This window comes from Acipenser ruthenus, chromosome 20, assembly GCF_902713425.1.
Source record: "Acipenser ruthenus chromosome 20, fAciRut3.2 maternal haplotype, whole genome shotgun sequence".
In the NCBI taxonomy this organism is placed as follows: domain Eukaryota; kingdom Metazoa; phylum Chordata; class Actinopteri; order Acipenseriformes; family Acipenseridae; genus Acipenser; species Acipenser ruthenus.
In genome coordinates, this window is record NC_081208.1 from 1239941 (window position 1) to 1259092 (window position 19152).

A 19152-nucleotide genomic window follows, 5' to 3' on the forward strand; every position below is an offset into this window, starting at 1 on the left:
GATTAATGCTGATTTACAAGCATACAGTTTAATTGAATCTGAAATGAGAAAGACAGACAGACAGACACACACTATATACGATGTAGCTTGGCATCATTAGCACAGGGTAAGGAAGGAATAAAGGGACATATTTCCAAAGCATTTACTTTAAATTAACTACATATTTTAAAAAAAATAAAAAGCACCTATTAAGAAATAGGAGGTAATTAAAAGACTGAAGTAAATGCTTTGAAAATGTCCCAAAAGCTCTCCTAGAACAACAAAAAGAAAATAATAATAAAAAAGCCAATTTCACAGGAATACTGCCAAAAACAGAAAAACAATTTCTTCCCTAAAAATTAGTTATCTAAATTAACCATCCTCTTTCCCCTTAAAATACATAGATATATTTTACATTACATTTTTAAGTATTGGCACACTCTTAAAAGATCCCTTTCATTCCCAGTATAAAAATATGTTTTTTGTACACCCGCCTCTTAAGACACCAGTATTCCTTCTCTTTCTTCCCTCAAGCACAAATTAGATAACGTTACAGAAGCACAACCTGGACTAGAGTGTTACAAAACACATGCTGCAGCTCACTCCTGACAGACCGCTTAATACAGACGCTAATCGACGATATGAGACATAGTAAGCAAGTATGAACATCTGCGATCTAGCTGAATTGAAACAATTCCAAACAAGAGGAGGGGCTTTCACTATACCTTACCGCCCCACCCACCCCCGAATATTCAAACAGAGCGCCCTGTGTGGCAGAATTCTCACTCACATACAGAGGGATCCAAAGGCAATTACAGACAAACAGAATTATTATTATTGTTTTAAAATATACAGATATGTTCTATACAAGTATATCCCAGTCGGTCACGACTTCTTATTTACATTTACATTTTTGTCTAACTCTATGGAGTTTGAGAAGTTGTCCTGCCAAAACTTAGAAACTAGACAGATAGGAAACATTGTGGTACAATTATACACGCAGTGACTGAAGGGGATATAAACCATTTATTCTGAAGCTCAGAGATGCTGTTCACCCAAATCGTCTGGGTTATCAGCAAAAAAAAAAATAAAAATAATATCAATATAATCTGGATAGTCCATTACAGCTCACATGCAGTTTGCCAGTAGAAACACAGTCTAGGGGGGCTCCTGTGTTACTGATCCATTTCAAATGAACCTCTGTGTTAAGCAGCCACAGAACTGCACTGCGTCCCAAATTCGCTGCAGGTGTTCTGGCTGCGTTCGTGCAGCTGCTGCAGTCTGGGTGTCTCTCTGCTCCCTGACTGGTGGCTCTCTACTCGCTCACACGTCTGTCTCCTTGCGCAGTCTCTCCATGCGGCGCACGTTGCGCTCCACGGCGATGCGGTTCGTTATCTCGGTGGCGCAGGACGAAGGGAACCAGCCTCTCTCCCCGTCCCGCAGCCTCTCCCCTTGGTACCAGCCTGCGGGGGTGCAGACACTTCTATTACTAACACCTTCGGTTACTAACACTTAGTCATGCTGTTTGTCATTCCTACAGTCCTAACACCGCCAGCCTTACGCAAATTTGTCTCCTTAGAAAATTGCTTATATTTATTTAGTACGTTTAACTACTGTAAAATTCTCTGCCCCAGCCCTCCTCACCCTCCACTTTGTGCAGTACCAGGACCACGTCAGCCTGCTGCAAGCTCAGCTCGTCTGGCTGCTTGGCCCTGTGGCCCTTTATGATCTCCACCTGCGGCAGATCTGAAATGAAACACAAGAAAAAAGACAAGGACTTGCAGCCTAACACCACCGAAACACAGAAATGACTTTATATTGAGCATTACAGTGCACGTGCAAATTACAGTAAAACACACATACATTATATTATATTATACATATATATATATATATATATATATATATATATGATAGATTGATATAGGATAGACTGCTGCTGTCTGTCCTTAAAAGGTATAAAGTGTAAAGCATATCCCCCCTGCTCCACGAAGCTCGTGTTTCCTGCATTGCGATTATCAGTTTACCTTCTTTGTTTAAGTCCTCGTTGTCTGTGTGTTTGTGGTGCTGGAGGGCAATGACCCAGCGAGCTCGGTCACTCCTGAGAGAGGGAGAGAGGAAAAAATAAATAATTCAAAAAGATAAATAGCTGGATAACGGGAACATGCTGGAATACAATCACCACAAAGAACGAGTAGTACAGAACTCTACAGCATGTTCGCATGAAAGCTGCATTTACTTTACCAGTAGGGGGGGTTCAACCACAGATTTTACAGTCCTAAGCTCCATTAACACAACTTGCAATGGGAATATTAAAAAATGATGCCAACTTAACTGTATTTGTATGAATCTATGTATGTAAAAAAAAAACATATCGATCTATCTATCAATTGCTTTTTATTTCGATGATTACATTCTACAGCACCTAGGAGGAGGTCTCCCACGCTAGAGCTGGCCCTGCATACCCCTGCTTAGCTTTCGAGATTTGACAGCAGCATGGCGCGGCTGTGCTACAGAGTGTAGACGGGGACTCACGGCGACTCTGCGACCAGCGCAATCTGCTCCTCCTTGCCCTCGCTGTTCCTCTTCATCACCACCTTGAACATGTTGGGGCTGGAGCTGCTGCGGGGCGAACCACTCGCCAGCTGCCCCTCGCTGCTCTCTAGAAGCTCCACCTCTATTTGCTCCAAAGTGGCGTAGTCCATCACCAGATAGCTCTCCTCACTAGCAGAGGAACAAAATCATCCAAGAAGAAACACTTCAAGCAATAACATATGTTTTGCATGTCAAACCTTTTATCCAATACATATTTTAACAATATTATTTCTAAAACACACACATACATTTAATTTTAAAGCAAATTGTAAAAGTATGCCCCCTCCCCAACTTCATACAATATAGAAGCCAAGTCAGTGTGGCAAGGAAGGGGTTAATCTGGGACGGAACGCCTTCTCTTGTAAAGAGGAGCTTTTGTTGAAAGTCTTGCTTGATGCTAAACTTGGCAGGACAGTTGTTTTCCTCATTGTAATCTCTCTTCATCTTGCTCCCAAAATGAAACTCTCTCAATAAAGTGATCCAGAAGCAAAATGATTGAATGCATTTCTGCTATGTTATGCCAATCATTGCCATCAATATGTAGGATGTACAGTGCGACCTCTGTCAAGTAAAGATATTCTACACCCTGGTATGTATAGATCGATGCAAAAGAAGGTCTGCATTTTATTTAATGCAGTATTACTGCTTTCAAGAGCTTTATAAAGTCAATGTGTCCTTCATTAGTTGCCGCTATCTAAGAGTGCTCTTGTCAACTAAAAATAAGGAGGAGGGGGGCAATGGGCCGGTCAGTCTTCACACCAGTTACCGGACCAATGCTCTGCATTCATGTTTTGACTAACAAACATATAAAAAGGCAGCATGCAAGCTATCCAGGAATCTGGGAAATGTAGGAAGCCATGAAGCCCGTCTCCCACTGCTGACATTAAGGGACGCTGCGCGGATCTTTCTCGGTCCTCTGCTGGCTGATTTCTTACAGCTGCCTCTTTCATCGCGTTCTCCTACCCGAGGCAGGAATGCAGAGTCACGACCTTTCACTGCAGGCCTGGAATTCTAAAGAAGTGTGAATACTCGCTGCTAACCCCGATGAGGGGGGGCACAGGCAGGGCTCTGCGTTTCAACTCTGCAAGCACGACTGGGAGGGTTTGATTAAACTGCAGCACTCCATGAAAATGGCTGCAGAATCAACTTTTACTGTGAGTTTAATAAGGTCAATAAAGCACTACAGCAACAACTACCTCACATATCCAAAAGAACTGTCCAAAGAAAATCTATACATTTTTTGTTGCTCGTTTTCTTAAAAGGAAGAAAAAGTGTCTTCTTAACGGAAATACTACTAGCTGCAACTGTAGTTGTCCGTGCCACTGTGAAACCGTGAACCTTGAAAATCTGCAAAGCACTCTTCGCGCTGTCAGACCCACCTTTTCTTTCTGGTGACGATGAGCACGTCGTTGAAAAGGAACAAGTAGTAGCTCTTGTTGGTGAAAGTCTTCCAGAAGATGCTGAGCTCCTCTGTGCAGACCGCCAGCTCGCCACGTTTCTGCAGCCACCGTGACGCAGACACCAGGGGGAAGGGCTGAGAGGGAACAACACCACACAGCACGCTTATGGATGAAAGTTAGAACGAGCACAGAGATAAAAACAGCTGGATCACAGCGTCTGTGATGCACCTGCGTTTTCAAAGCCTACCTTAATCTTGCCAAATTCCATCTGCTTCTGTATGGTGTACATCTGTTCGGTCCTCTCCATTCTGCGGGCTCCATCGTTGCACTGCTTCACCAGCTGAACAGGGAGACAGAGAGAGCGCTCAGCTGAATCCTTTACAGAGTGAACGAGAGTTGCTAGCTGGGTGGGCAGTGTCCTCTGCTGGAAAGACATCCCTACGAGTGGGGAATCCAGAGCACTATCAGAGAAGCAAAACTGAATTGCTCCTCGGGGAATGCGGTTTCAATCCTGAAATTCTTTCCTAAAGAAAAACAATCGCTCTATGGTGCAAGGTATGAGCTCCTCTGATTTGATTCTGGTGAATCTTCATTACCTTGCTGATGGATTTCAAAGCCTTCACTGCAGAGTGGTATTCTTCAAGGTGTGTGCTGGTTTTCTGGCAGATAGTCTGAAAAAAAAAAAAAAAAAAAAACATGAATAATAATAAAGTTTGCATGCTTTACAAGTCACTGTTAGACTAAACCCGATGCCCAAAACTGTGCTATTGTAAAGCAGCATAAGAACCGGACCGCCACGCTGGTGCAGAAGGTGAAAGAGGAAGTGTGCACTCACATCCATAAGCAGAGGCAGGCGGGTCGCTCTCTGCATCGGCAGGATGAGGAAGGAGATCATGGGCAGCCCCCCGCAATCCGTCGTCATCTCGATGTGCTTCAGAGCCTCCTTGAAAGCTGTGTTGCTTGCCCTGCAACACCCGACAGACAAAAAAAAAAGACAATTAAGAGAAGCAGCTGCAGAGACTGGGGGAGAACCACACAGTCCCACAAGTGAGAGTGCGTATAGGCTGTGAAACATGGCGCCACTCCGGTACCGCTGGAGCAGTCCAGTCACAACTCGTAGAATAGGCAAGCTAAGCCATGACTCGCATCTCTCACACAACTGTCAGTCACTAGTCCTCTTGATGCAATGACAAAAGCATTGGGAACTATTGCAAACTACTTCTTTAAGGAAGACTAGAAATGCTGACGAAGACGGCAGCAACAGTGAATGGACGACTGTGGACACAAGCCGTGAAGCGGCTGCTGTAGGGATAGTGAACCGCACAGATAACTCTTCAAAAGAAGATGCAACCTCTCATATTAATTCCTGTTTAAGAACTTCAATATTTTAGTGACGTTCCGCTAGCTTCAGATTTAGGACTACACCCCTGTCCGGTACGGAATTTTAAAAATGTTTCATCGTGACCTTTTAAAATGTGAGCGAGCCCTTTGTAGAAGAGCTGCTCTCGGTGTTACTCACAGCAGTTTCTGCAGCGTCCTCTGCTGGTAAACCTCATTGGAGCAGTAGATTATGTAGGGTTTGAAGTGGGTGGAGGCGTGGTTCTCCACGATGTCGCTGATGTCTCTGATCAGCGGGTCCTCCGCGTGTCGTTTCTCCAGGTCGGAGAAGAACCTACGACACAGTGCAAGAGACGCCTTTACACACGAGTTAAAAAAAAAAAAAAAAATCAGGAATCCCTTTATTACAGGGCTTTACTGTACGCCATGTTCCCCCAACACAGTAAAGACGATCAACAGAGTGGCATGGAAACAGAGGGTGTGGCTTAATAAAAGATATACGGTTTAATTAAATGGTGGGATTGCCGGGGGACAGGGCCACACTGATCTCCTACCTTCCTTTTATACAGACAGGTTCTTACAAGAAGAAAATCACCTGCTGCAAGCAAGTGTGGGGTTATATTTCAATAGACTCTCATTGTAACTTTCTGCTGTTCTGAAACTGGGACATTGATACAGAGAGAATAACATCATTGTCTTGCATCATCTCTGTTGTCCAGCGGTTAGGGCACTGGGTTTGGAGCCTGGCCATTGTAACTTCACAGACTAGGGAGGGCCAGAAATATCCTTAAGACTGGCACAAAAACCTGCATGTACTTTACATGCATTTCAAGAACATATTTTATCTGAAAGCAAACATCAGTAAAAAACAATCATTAACCACCTTGTTTATTCATCGTGTTAACTACACCGCAGAACTACACAACAGATCTTCTTTTCACTCTACATTTGAAAGAATGTTTTCCCCCCCCACTAGCTAAGCCAAACCCTCCCCCCACCACTAAGAGTTAAACAATGATAATATGATTTTGGTATTTTGCTGCAAAACACTAGTAAATCAAACCGCCTGTGCTTTGTTATTAAAACAAACAAACACAATCCGAAAGCTGCCTGAGTTACAGAAATGCAAACAAAACAGGAGCAAAAGGGCAGCTGTTCTTTGCTGGCAGGCTCAGCAAACAACACTGAGCAACTCCTGCAAAACAAACCAAGTTTGAAAAGCTCTGGCTACTATAGATGTGTATGTCAGCTCCTTATCTAACAAACAAGCCTGCGTACAGTGACACCGCCGCATTTTAATCTCAAATGAAACAGACATTTCCATTCCGAGACGGACACAGCATAATTCAAAAGCCTCTGTGGTTACACAACAATAACCCCAGAATGGCTTCTGAGCAACAGTCTAGTGTACTTTACTAGGCGTGGCAGGTACAGTAGTCACATGGCTTTTGTTTGCAGGGTTTTTGGTTTGGACCGCTCCCCTTTGGTGCAACTTGGTATGGCTGTGAAACATCAGGAGTTATGTGAACTCTGTATGCTTTGTTTAAATCTCTTAGTATGGCCTCAATCAAGTACATTACATTAGTGTAACCACCACTTATGCCTCATTCAATGTACTGAAGTGCTAACCTTATCCCATTTTTCTTACATACATGGAAAGCATTTTTGGAAGGTAGTTAAAACATGTTTTTTTTTTTTTAAATCGCTTTATGAAAAATTAATGATTTTTCCTCGATTCTACAAACAACTTGATTATTAATGGATCAGCTTGAAACTACCCTGTGAAAGTGATTAGTATTCAACTTGCTCAAACAGGATTATTCCGCACTGTGTTCAAATCTAACTAGAAAAACAGCCACCGAGCAACAGCTAGTCTAAAACAAAACAAAAGCGCAGCTCTTCAGCTGAACAAGCGGACACATGTGAGTGTGTCGGCTGACTAGCATGAGCTGGATTGAAAACAGGGAAGCAGCAATGTGATTAAAAAGGTCATGTTTCAACACATCCTCCTTGTCTGAGCATACAGAGATTAAAGTGTACTGGACTCCAGCACGAATCTACACGACAAGCAGGCTTTCCAGGCTTGAGATACTGTCTACCGGAAAAATAAAAATAAACACAGAATAATAAAGGCAATTAGAAATAGCTTCTCCCCATATGCAAGAGCAAAACACCAAATTAAACCCGTCTTTGAGGGCTAATTAACTGAGCTGCGTTGATGGATTATTCGTGGATTGCTGCCAGGGAAACAAAACAAACCAGAAGAGCAACTTTAAGATCTTAAAGCTCCGTACCTCCAAACGCTCAATCAGAATCTGAAAGAAACTAAGTCAAGCAGACAAAAGGAGGCACGAGTCTAAACGTTCGAAAACGCTTGGCTTCACAGACCCTAGTCACTAACCTTGGAGTATCTCACATTCTGTAAGGTTGCCCGAGATTAATTCAGATTGAGGCGTGTGAAAGCCGCAGTTAGTTTCCTGTAGTTTCGGAAGTGCGTTTTTTCTGTACCTCTTGCTGACCTCCAGGATGTCGGAGATGTTGGAGAAGAGATGGTGGTGCTCCGTGATGTTCATGGTCTTCCTCAGCTCCTTGGACTTCTTGAAGAGGCGCACCAGGATGTCCAGACTGTGCTGGTACGAGTGTTCGGACATGATGATCTCGAAGATGGCCTGCCACAAAAATAAAAAGCGAAGCGTGCATCGTCACGGGCAATCGCGAACACCAGTACGCTGGCAACACCTGTCATAGACGCCCACTCTTATATACAAACGATCTACAACAGGTTTGAATTATTGCAATGACCGGAATGTGTTCACTAGTCACAACTGACTGCCTTTAACCCCAATATGACCTATACTACAGGAATGGAAGCAAGACCCCTCCCCCAATACATAAACATTTGATCCATTCCTGGTTTTATAATGAGTTTAATAAGACACACCTGAGCTTGTTACACACACACTGTGGCTGATCAAGCTTATATTAAAACTAGGCATGGATGAGTGTTTGTGTTTGTGCGTGCGTGTGTGTGTGCGTGCGTGCATGCGTGTCTGTGTGCGTATTTGTGTTAAGATTGCTCTGGCTGTATGAGAATTAGACGGGGCCTGTGAAGCTGTCAATCGTACCTCCTGTCGCTTGCGCTCCTCGGGTGAGATCTGATCCAGGATGCCTCGTTCTTGTACCTGGCAATAAAGGATCAAATCCCAATTCAATCATCAGCCTTACTGTTTATTTCACGAAGCACTGTTCACGAAGTCCTGGTAGTGGGGGAGCAACCCCCACAAAAACACCTGTTTGAAATCCCCACCCCTACTTTTAAATGCGAGTGCCTAGTTCACATTCTTCATACAAGGCACAGATCTACAAGAATGAGACTGACTGCAAGCAGTAGCAGATTGAGCCATTTCAGGTTTGGCTGAGAGATGCAGTAGTCACAAATCATAAGAGGGAAAGGCTGCTTTGTCCTACTGGATTTCCATTCCAAAAAAGAGAAGCGTACCAGGGACTGCATGTTCTTTCAAACTTTAATACATTCACAAAAAGAATGCGTCTGAGATTACAAGAACTAACCTAAATCCATATTTAATATCAGCCTGGGCCTTCGTCCCAAGTCCCTAAAGATTACCTGGCAAGTCAGCTCACTAGATCTCACTCTTGTCCTATTTCCCTAGAAGCTGTAAGGCAGGTTTGTCCTGTATCCCTCCCCCTGCACCGCAGCACTGTTTATAGGGCTGGGTTTGTCTTGCATTCACCCCAGGAGTATTTTTCCTGCTTCAGTTGAAATGGCAACAGTACAATGAACAAAAAGAAGAGGAAGAGAAAAGACTAGGAGACAAGCACCTGTCCCAGTCTCCTGTGAAGGAGCTGAATCAAGCTGCCAGTATAAAAATACCATGAATGGTAACATAAAGTACGAGACTTCTGTATTATACAGAATGTTTAAGGCCTGCTTGCCAACATTTGGGCACAGCTGGTAGCCATTAAAGACACAGCTGGGAAAACACACAGAGGGGGCACATGTGTGCATTTCTCATTAGGTCTAGGGTCCAGTGATATTTCTCTAACCGCTACATAAAATGAGATTAAAATACAGATTAGTCAAATTTAACAACAAGTTGTGCACTGAGAGCCGAGAGAGAGTCTGCAACAGCTTCTCTACTAATGCAGATCAGTACTGCAGTGTTAAACGTTATGTCAGTCATTGTCATGGGAAAAGCACCCTTGCAGTTGGATCAGATGACACAGCATGGTTTTGAACTGTTAACTCAGTTTCATATAAAACTAATTCAATTCAATAAGAGGACACAGCGTTATTTTGAACACTTTTATATAAAAGTAATTTGATTCTTTACTGCTGAAGCAGGATGGGTAACCATTGTGATTCGCACCCCATTTCCATCACAACAAACAGGGACGGCATTACGCCTCCTCCAGCTCACCTCTCCCAGCTGATTAAACCCTCCCTCCCTCCCTCCCTCCTCGCCCCTCACCTCCGGCAGTTGGCTCCAGGTCAGCTGGGTGGGTCGGTAGTTCCTGACCACGATTCCCTCATCCGGCCCTGGCTGCTCCACGTGCACAAAATCATCGTCTGGGTCCTGGTTGCTGGAGTGGAGCCCCCTCTCCTGAATCTCCTGGTACAGCCGCGGCTCTGAGGAGAGAAGCCGGGTCAGGAAGTTAGTCAGGGTCTCCGAGATCGAGCCCCCCTCCCCGGCCGAGGACCCCGGCCAGTCCCAAGCCGGTTCCAGGGAGTTAGCGACCAACGAGAACCTCCGGAACACCCCCTCTAAGGGGGTCTCCCCCTGCTTCAGGTCCATGGGTCTGACCGCTCACAAGAGAAAGGGGCGCACTAGTTCTCTCTGTGTGCCACTACCAGCTCCCTGATGTGGCGCCTGCCTGCAGAATCTGGCATGTATACTTCAAAACCAGTTTCTTATGTAAAGCACTCAGCCCATGACACAAGACACGTTTTAACTAACAAATACGACTCACTGGACAAACCCACTTTAAACCTACCACTGGATGCATGCAAGCTTTTTGCTTGATCTTTTTTTTTTTAACTATGTCTGAACAAAGTATATGACTACAGAAGCGGTCATCAGAAGGTATCACTGAATGAGAAACAATGTGACATACCATCTTTGAAGGAGCCACCATGCTTTGTATTCCTCTTCCGTCCTAAAGATTTCTGATCAAAAAGAATCAAATATTAGCATGAATTTACTGGAAATGCGCATAAGAGTACAGGGAGGGTTTTTTTTTCAATCTTAAATAATTATAATAATAATAATGACGGCTCAAAACTAATTCTGTTACAATTAAAAAAAAACCCTTTAAAGCATGAGACATTTGAAGGGGTGGACAATGCTGTCTTTGTCGATCCTGGTCTTTGTTCCAACCCTGTTCTAAATTGTTTAACTGAACCAATTAAACCTCCATCCAGACTCTGAAGTGGTTCATTATCTCATTTAAACCTGGAGTGGAATGGCCCTCCAGGACCGTGATTAGACACCCCTGTTCTAAATAATAATAATAATAATAATAATAATAATAATAATAACAACAACAACAACAACAACAACAACAACAATATTCAGATTATGAAGAACCCCTGATGAAATAAAAGCACTGCTCCTCTGGTACCTTGCTCCTGCCGGGGCTGCGCGGGCTGGGGGCCCTCTCCTCCTGGACGGGTTTCAGAGTGGCCCCTGTCTTCACAGGCTCAGGGGCCCCTGTCTTCACAGGCTCCAGGGCCCCGTTGTGGAAGCCCTTGACCGCCGCTCGGTAGGACTGATTCCTCCGATTCCTGCTCAGCATGCCACCGCCCTCCTCATCAAAATCATCCGCGTTGTAATCCTCCCAGCTCACGACTGGCACAGAGGCACGCTTCTCCTGCTGCGAGATGGCCTCCCACATGGGCATGCTCACCCCAGTGGTGTGGTACCTCTGTTTGGGCCTGCTGGCCACTGCCAGGCCCTTGGGAATAAGCTGCTGGGTGCCTCGCCTTCGGGAGGCCTCGCTCTGTGTGCTCAGGATGATCTTCTTGGGCTCGTCCTCCGGAGAGGCGGAGAGTTTGGGCAGGGACAAGTCCACCTTTGGGAGGTGCCCCAGGGAGTGGTGCTTTTCTCGGGATGGGGTGGCTGCTGCTGCTGCAGCCGAGGGCTCGCTGCGGCTGGCATCCAGCTGCAGGTCAGAGGCAAACTGTCCCGCCAGCAGGAGTGGGGCCTGGTCCCCCATTGAACCGACCGAGTGCCGCTGGGTCATGCTGTTTTTGCTTCTCCCCACCCCCTCCAGAAAAACATTAAAAATAACCCCCTTGTTTAGAAATCAAAATCTACACCTGCGGGTTCTACAGCACTACAGGAGCTTCTCATCCTTTTCATTTTTCAAGGAAATAAGGATTTCCTGGAACGGAAAAATAAACAAATTAACTGAGATAACTATAACACAATTCAACAAATAATACCACACTGTAAAGGCTGGGGTATCTCAATACTCCATTGTGGGGTCTTTGTTCCAACCTTCCCAACGCATATAGGAGGCTGTGTGGTCCAGTGGTTTAAGAAAAGGGCTTGTAACCAGGAGGTCCCCGGTTCAAATCCCACCTCAGCCACTGACTCATTGTGTGACCCTGAGCAAGTCACTTAACCTCCTTGTGCTCCGTCTTTCGGGTGAGACGTAGTTGTAAGTGACTCTGCAGCTGATGCATAGTTCACACCCCCTAGTCTCTGTAAGTTGCCTTGGATAAAGGCGTCTGCTAAATAAACAAATAATAATAATGATTGAACCACCACCAGTTCTCCCTTCATCCAGCACATCTGGCTGTGGTGCACAGGTCCAGTCCTTGAGGTGTGGAGCCCCCTGGTCTTTGTCCCACCTGCACCATACATTATATAACAGAAGCAATGTTTCCTCCTTCAAGGTTAATAATTTAATGATACTTACAAAACCTGGAGGACTCCAGACCTTGCAACCATCAGCAATGCCAGCATCAATCCTGTGAAAACCCTAAAGCTGAGGGGGTTGCCTCATTTCGCCACGGTGTTTTTTTTTTTTTGTTTCAGCGATTACCTTGTGAGGCTTTGTAATTTCCCCTCAACCCAGACGCCTATAGTTGGATTCTGTGTCACGCTTACTCACACAACACAGTCTTCCACTCCTCACGCCCCTGCATGTAATCTATTTATAACAGACTCAACACAAACACCGGGCAGTTTACTCAGCCACAACTCTGAAAGCATTTAAAATGAGGAAAAAACGACCAAGTGCAGGGACTTGGGTGAAATTAAATTTTGAACTTTAAACTTATCAAATGTCAAAAATTAGTACAAAACGTAACTCTGAAGCAAACACATAAATCAAACTGCAGGGTTTAGCTAATAAGACAATGGGGTTTACCTATGTGCGTTATTAAAAAAAAAATAATAATAATGAGGAAAACTGAACTGCTGTGCAATAGGGGTTGACATTCCCGTCTGATTTGCTATTAGTCGAAGGTTTTTTTTTTTTTTTTTTAAATTTATTTAAAACAGATTTCGTTATATAATGAACGTTCCCTGGTTACGTAAAACGCGTTCTACATCTTGTTTTGTTTTAAAAGCACACAGTGACAAGGCTGTGCTAAAACACGAACAATAAACATACCGTAAACGAAACCTGAACTCAATTATATGATTAGCCGAGCACAGCTTGTTTGTAGCACAGTATTGCCATGTTCAATCCTGGAGAGGAGTTCAAATGCACTGAACACGAAAACAAAAACAGTAGACCTGGAAGCGATCATCATTCAATACACCCCCCAAAGAACTTCATTAAGTTACGGAAAAATTACTTATAATTGTTAAATAATAGTAAAGCACTATGCGGTTAGGTGCAAGCTCACCCCGGACAACCAAACGTAGTTACCAGCACGTTCCAGCAGGTGTGCAAGCGGGGCATTCAGACAAGCCCTGCCAAAGTAATCTCAGGTAGCAAGCGTAGAAACATATATATATATATATATATATACACTGACACTTTATATCTAGATATAAAACGTGCTGCACCACCACACATTTCATTTGCATAAACAAATGATCCAATAAAAAAGTCGAAATTAAATATAAAACACCACTTTTGCTAAGTATGTTCAACTTTCTTTAAACTTTGCAATCAAGTTTTTTTTTTTTTTTATGAACCCCTCAACTTTGCACCGAAGCGAGATCAAACATACATTCTGTCGAGTAAAACCGTTGTTTACTCCGCGGCCTCTATCTGTTTAAATTATAACAGGAACATTAAACCCGCCTCACTTTCTTTCCTCGTTTCTCTATCTTTTCCTCAGTCGAGTCCCGGAGCTGCTTTCTGTTGAATTTGCCCTCTGTTTCCCAAGTTTCGAAGTCGATTCCCTGCTTCACAGATTCCAATGTGTGTTGCATTCTTTCACTTCCTGAACTCGTCCCTCCCGTCCCGTCTGAGTCAATTGCACTATGGAATGGTGACGTCACTACAGGTGTGCAACGGGCAGTCAGTTACAGTACCATCACATACACAGGTACAAAGCATAGAAATCGCCCAACGTTATCTTATCCAGAAACCTTACCCACAGTAAGTGTGGGTATCTTATTATACAGTGTCAGTTTAGTGACTCGGTTCACGGTTTGTATTGAGTCACATTTTACTGTGTCTTACCTTTTGTGTCTTTATAAAATGTATTTAATTATAAAAACAGATGTGAGGATTTAGTCAAGTACAGAAACGAAAATACTCGAGAAGTAACAGAGACTTCTATAGTGGGGTCAATAGGGGCTCTACATACAGTATGAAGCATATTTATAATAATAATAATAATAATAATAATAATAATTAGGGACCCATGGAGACTTTTCCAAGTCTGCTGTACAATGAAACAGGGTAATGTGATTCATCTTGTGAGATACTATTTTAAGAGATAAGTACAGTAACTGTTTCCAGACAGTTGTAGACACAAAATATACTGTGGGTAATATGACGACAGTAGCGTTTTGCAGTGGATAAGGCAAAACACTGTAGCCTATTAATCAATTCACTTGTGTTAATTTATCACATGGAGATTCAAAGACTAGACAGGTACAGATGGACACAATGAGAACTGGCTGCAAATAGAGCGATTGAATCTTTTTGACAAATTTAAAAGAGAAAAAATACTGTACATACATCAACATATAATCATAAACAGTAATGTTTATACCAGTTACTAATAATAATAATAATAATAATAATAATAATAATAATAATAATAATAATAATTTGTTATTATTAACTATGTATTCTTTTTTTTAGACAATTTCTGTAATTGTGTATTAGAGGCAAAACAATTCCATACACGGTCACGTGTTTTCCAATAACAGGTAACTGCCGTGTTGTACTTTGACATTTGTAAATACCAGTTTGTGCAACAATGCGCCAGCTTTCCGTTTGCACAATACAGTGACCTGATCTATCCAATACAGCGACATAGGCGCCCCCTGCTGGTAAAAAGCTACATTGTCCTATAAGGAATAATTGTAATCTGCTCGGTGCTAAAGTGACACCACACAGATACAGGCACACACACACACTTACACATAAACAACACACTCGAACGTGTAACACATTGGTTACCTGAGACCTACCTGGAGCAGCTTTAGATAAGGATTTTGTGACTTGCCATAACAGAGAGAAATACAGTTTGCTTAAACAGGCACAGAAAAGTTCAGAATATATAAATATATCTATATTTATTTGGACACATGGGGCCCTATTTTGCATTGTAAAGCCTTTGTTACCACATCATTCATTCTTTCTTTTTTAAAATGAATAAACTTGGTTCTTCTAAGTCTTGTAATATTAGGTGTTTTGGTTGTTTTCCTATACTTTATCCTGTAAAAGAAGAATACATTGCTTCAAAATAACAGTTTCCCTTAGTAAAAGCACAGCAACGCGTGATAAAGCCTTGTGAAAGCACGATAAAGCACAGGCAAGCATTGTAAAGCACAGACAGGTGTGGCAAACCACAGTAGTAAATGTATCACAGTATAACCCTTACCGAGGTAAACAAGGTCAACTTTTATAAGGGAAGGTATATTATAAATTTATTTAGAGAGACTTGTTTATCCATGTTGTTATTTTTTTACATAGATCGCATTTAAAAAGTCTTATTACAGAAACATAAACCACCGTAAATCGTAATCATGATGGAAATGGATGTTATTACAATTGCCCTTGGGATATTCAGAATGTTTAGAACGTTTTTTTTTTTTCATTTTGATGCTATGTAATGCAATTCTATAAATGGAACACTTTTCTTTCTCCAAGCGTGTGCATTACAGCAGCCTCTTGAATGCATTCGAGCCTTTAAAGAATATAAAGGAAGGTGTGGAATCAGCTTCATTCTGTCTGTCTCCGTGCTGCTGCATCACTCCCCAAACAGAACTGCTCTGGATAAACACACTGAACACAACTGGCTTTAATAGTGTCTTAACAGATCAGGCCAGTGGCTGTATTTGTTTCTAGTCTATTATTTTTGTTTTCAGCAACCCACAGCAGATAAAGACTGCCCTGCTGCTTTCAAAAACTGGACTTGAACAACGCTCAAGTTTGAAAAACTTTGCTATGCTCTTAGAAAAGTTTACCACAGTACCTTTGCAGTTTTCCTATGATTATACAATGTCATTTACCATAGTTTACTGTGGGTTACCATGTTTTGTAATGTGCTTTACCGTACATCTCCGGGCTTTACAATGATTACCTATGCATTACCATGCTTTCACTATGCTTTATTACACTTTACTATGCTTTTACTGTGGGAAGCTTTTATAAGAGCATTGCCTCCTGTTTGCATAATTTTTCTGTTATACAAAAAGTGTAGGGAACAAAATCCATAGACACACCTCAGACATGATTAAAGATTTATTTAATCCCAAGTGACAGAGCCAGAAAATGCCTTTTTCTTGGGTTTATTTTACACAAATATACCAAGATGCTACATAAGCAAGGCTGCAGAAGATAAGAGACAAAGACAGAAAGAAACATTATACAGGATTTTAGCATACGAGTCTCTCTCTTATATATATATATATAGATATATAGAAAATCTGCTAATGGCAATGATGTTATATAACTCTGCTTTAATAGATATCTTTTTTGCTTCAACATCAATATGGCATCCAATGAATTTAATGTTCCTGAATGTTTACCCAACAAGGAAACATCTTTATTCCATGAATTATTCTTAAATATTTATATATATAATCTTTATTTGCAAATCTAGCGTACATATACAGGGGATCGGCCCATGCTGTATGTACAACATTCAGAAAACACACATTCAGCACACTTTGGGGGGTGAAATCGGTCTGTGCTAGTGAATCTAGTAGCCTGTTGGTCCTGCTGCTCTTAGCAGTAAAAAGAAAGGCTCAGAAGAGTAAATGAAAAACATTGGGAGATTGGAAATACAACCAAAGTGCTGTACAGCAGCCCAGTCACCCCCCAGCACGGTCAACAGCTAGTTCGTTCCGGTGTCCTTTCTGCCTATACGGTAACAAGGACATCTGCCTGCTTGTTACTATATAATGAAGTTCATGTGTCTGTTTTATTAATTGTTTTACAACACAGCGATTTCCCATAAAGAAGTGAAATGACTGCGCATCTCACAGTCCGTTACTTGGTTACTTTGAGAAGATATTCATACAGGGGTGAGCAGAAACTGGTACTTGCCTTTAAGAAATATTTAAAATCATCGGCAGGTATTCAATCAATCTTTCTGCACACCCCTAATTAACTTAACCTGGAGTGCAATATTAGCTGGTGTATGGAGTTCAATATGTTTTCCTTCAACCCAAACTTAAAAAAAATGCTGTGAAAAAAATGCTGCCTTTCTGATTTACTTTACTTAATTAACGGTAGATTAAAAATGTGTCTAAAGTCATCGTTTCACCATGTCAAAAGAATTTAGTACTGAATACCCCCCAAACCAGAAACCAAAAAGTTTACACAGCGAACCTATGACAGCCTAGAGAGAGAGAGAGAGAGAGAGAGAGAGAGAGAGAGAGAGAGAGAGAGAGAGAGAGAGAGAGGAGGTTAAACTCTGTGCCAGTCGTTGAAGGGTTAATCTGTGTTTTTTGAGTTCTGCTAAGCACCCAGAAGAGCCAGATTCCTTAGCCCTGCAGTCACATCGTTAGAGCTGGTGATGCCACTGCAGTGTGCAGCGTGGTGAATGGAGTCCTGGGTGGGACAGTACAGCGTGAGTGGCTCCCTCTATGCACAGCACAGGTGTATGTATGTTTTATCTAGACAGGTACTAGGTGTGTCTCTCTCTCACTCAGTGCGGAGAATGTTAGCGCTTTCCTAATGCTTCGCTATGTCTCCTTTCTTCAGGATGATCTGCCGTTGCCACGGCGCCAGTTTAGTCTCGTCATACCCCAGGGTTCGGATTTTTTCCAGCTGCTCCTTCTCCTCTTCATCTTTCTCCTTCTTTGTCCTCTCGTCCTCTTGTCTGGGGTGGGGAGGTAAAGAGAAGCCAGTTTAAATCACTGCAGTTTTTATCACTTTAGTTTTATAGATTTTAAAGTTGCCATAATAACTTATATAGGGCCTTCATGGATTCGGGTCAAGAGACACTAACTCTGTATATCCCGATTCATTTCCTGAGATCGCAAAATGATTAAAATCATTTAAACCTCAGGGCAGTGCTACAGCAGATCCCTGACAGGAGATAAGACACCATTCTTGCCACTGCTGTCAAATGCCATGCAGTTACACACTGTAAACACCGCGTGGTGATGCTCTTACTGTAATGAACATTATAAGTAGATTAGAGTTTTATAACGTGTCTCTTTATGACCTCTTCTTTATAAGCTGTGCAAGCACAACCTACAGCCAATACCTGCAGTGCCTGTAATGATCAGCTGATTCACTCATTTGCTTGGTTTAACAAAGCTCATGGGAGGTCATTATGCAAAGAACGGAAAGGCTTACCTTTTTTGCTCCCTGCGCAGCGCAGAGTGGAAGAAAAAAAAAAAAAAAGAAGAAAACAAATAAATCATTCAGAATTTGAACATGCATTTCATTTTGAAACAGAAGGAACAGAAAAAATACAGGCATACAAGAAAAGAAAGACACAAATAACAAAGGAAGGAAATAAAAAAAACAAACTAACGAAATAGAAATAAAGAAAGAAAGAACGAAAGAAAGAAAGAAAGAAAGAAAGAAAGAAAGAAAGGGAGAAAGAAAGACAGAAAGAAAGAAAGAGAAAAAGAAAGATAGAAAGAAAGAGTGAGAAAGAAAGAAAGAAAGAAAGAAAGAAAGAAAGAAAGAAAGAAAGAGAAAAAGAAAGATAGAAAGAAAGAAAGAGAGAAAAAGAAAAAGAAAGAAAGAAAGAAAGAAAGAAAGAAAGAAAGGGAGAAAGAAAGAAAGAAAGAAAGAGAGAAAAAGAAAAATAGAAAGAAAGAAAGAGAGAAAAAGAAAGAAAGAAAGAAAGAAAGAAAGAGAAAAAGAAAAATAGAAAGAAAGAAAGAGTGAGAAAGAAAGAAAGAAAGAAAGAAAAAGCAGGATAGAAAGAGTGAGAAAGAAAGAAAAGAAAGAAAGAAAGAAAGAAAGAAAGAAAGAAATTTTATTTTTATTGATTTATTTCTTTCTTTGATTTTGCAAAGTGTTTTATCGCGTCACGGAAGCACCCTAACTCACTTTTCGTCTTCCAGTTTCTTCTTCATTATTTCCCTCCTCCAGGCAGGCATAGCTGCTAAGCGAGCTTCTTCTTCTTTCTCCTTGAATCAAAGCAAAACGCAGTGAAATGCATGAACCCACAAAGCAGCTGATTTCTATTGTAATGACTGAACAGAGGCAG

At 42.0% G+C, this 19152-nt stretch overlaps 2 protein-coding genes across 10 annotated transcripts in view; both read right to left on the reverse strand.

Annotated features, from left to right (window-relative positions):
- Window positions 1-9: 9 nt before the first annotated feature.
- On the reverse strand, window positions 10-13859 carry LOC117425353 (rho guanine nucleotide exchange factor 16). 3 transcript variants are annotated; one of them, XM_034904342.2, is made up of 15 exons: window positions 13601-13859; window positions 10953-11714; window positions 10446-10497; window positions 9803-9960; window positions 8438-8494; window positions 7821-7981; window positions 5494-5646; window positions 4810-4939; window positions 4571-4645; window positions 4222-4314; window positions 3954-4108; window positions 2515-2703; window positions 2007-2080; window positions 1624-1725; window positions 10-1442 (listed from the first exon to the last, which is right to left on the reverse strand). In XM_034904342.2, the coding sequence occupies exons 2-15, from the start codon at window positions 11571-11573 to the stop codon at window positions 1303-1305; spliced, it is 2160 nt and encodes a 719-aa protein (XP_034760233.2). In that variant the 5' UTR covers window positions 11574-11714; window positions 13601-13859; the 3' UTR covers window positions 10-1302. The 3 variants fall into 3 exon arrangements, with proteins under 3 accessions (XP_034760233.2, XP_058849017.1, XP_058849016.1); XM_058993034.1 differs by lacking the exon at window positions 13601-13859 and adding an exon at window positions 13192-13565; XM_058993033.1 differs by lacking the exon at window positions 13601-13859 and adding an exon at window positions 12255-12947.
- A 2345-nt stretch (window positions 13860-16204) lies between these two features.
- Window positions 16205-19152, reverse strand: part of LOC117425776 (espin) — a 42506-nt gene continuing 39558 nt past the window's right edge. For 3 of the 7 annotated variants that reach the window (XM_058993043.1, XM_058993039.1, XM_058993038.1), the window contains 3 exons: window positions 18993-19072; window positions 18285-18296; window positions 16205-17802 (listed from right to left, as the gene is read on the reverse strand). In XM_058993043.1, the coding sequence (XP_058849026.1) occupies window positions 17655-17802; window positions 18285-18296; window positions 18993-19072 (240 nt within the window). In that variant the 3' untranslated portion in view covers window positions 16205-17654. The remainder of the gene's footprint in view (window positions 17803-18284; window positions 18297-18992; window positions 19073-19152) is intronic. The other 4 variants (XM_058993044.1, XM_058993041.1, XM_058993040.1 and 1 more) reach the window with 3 other exon arrangements.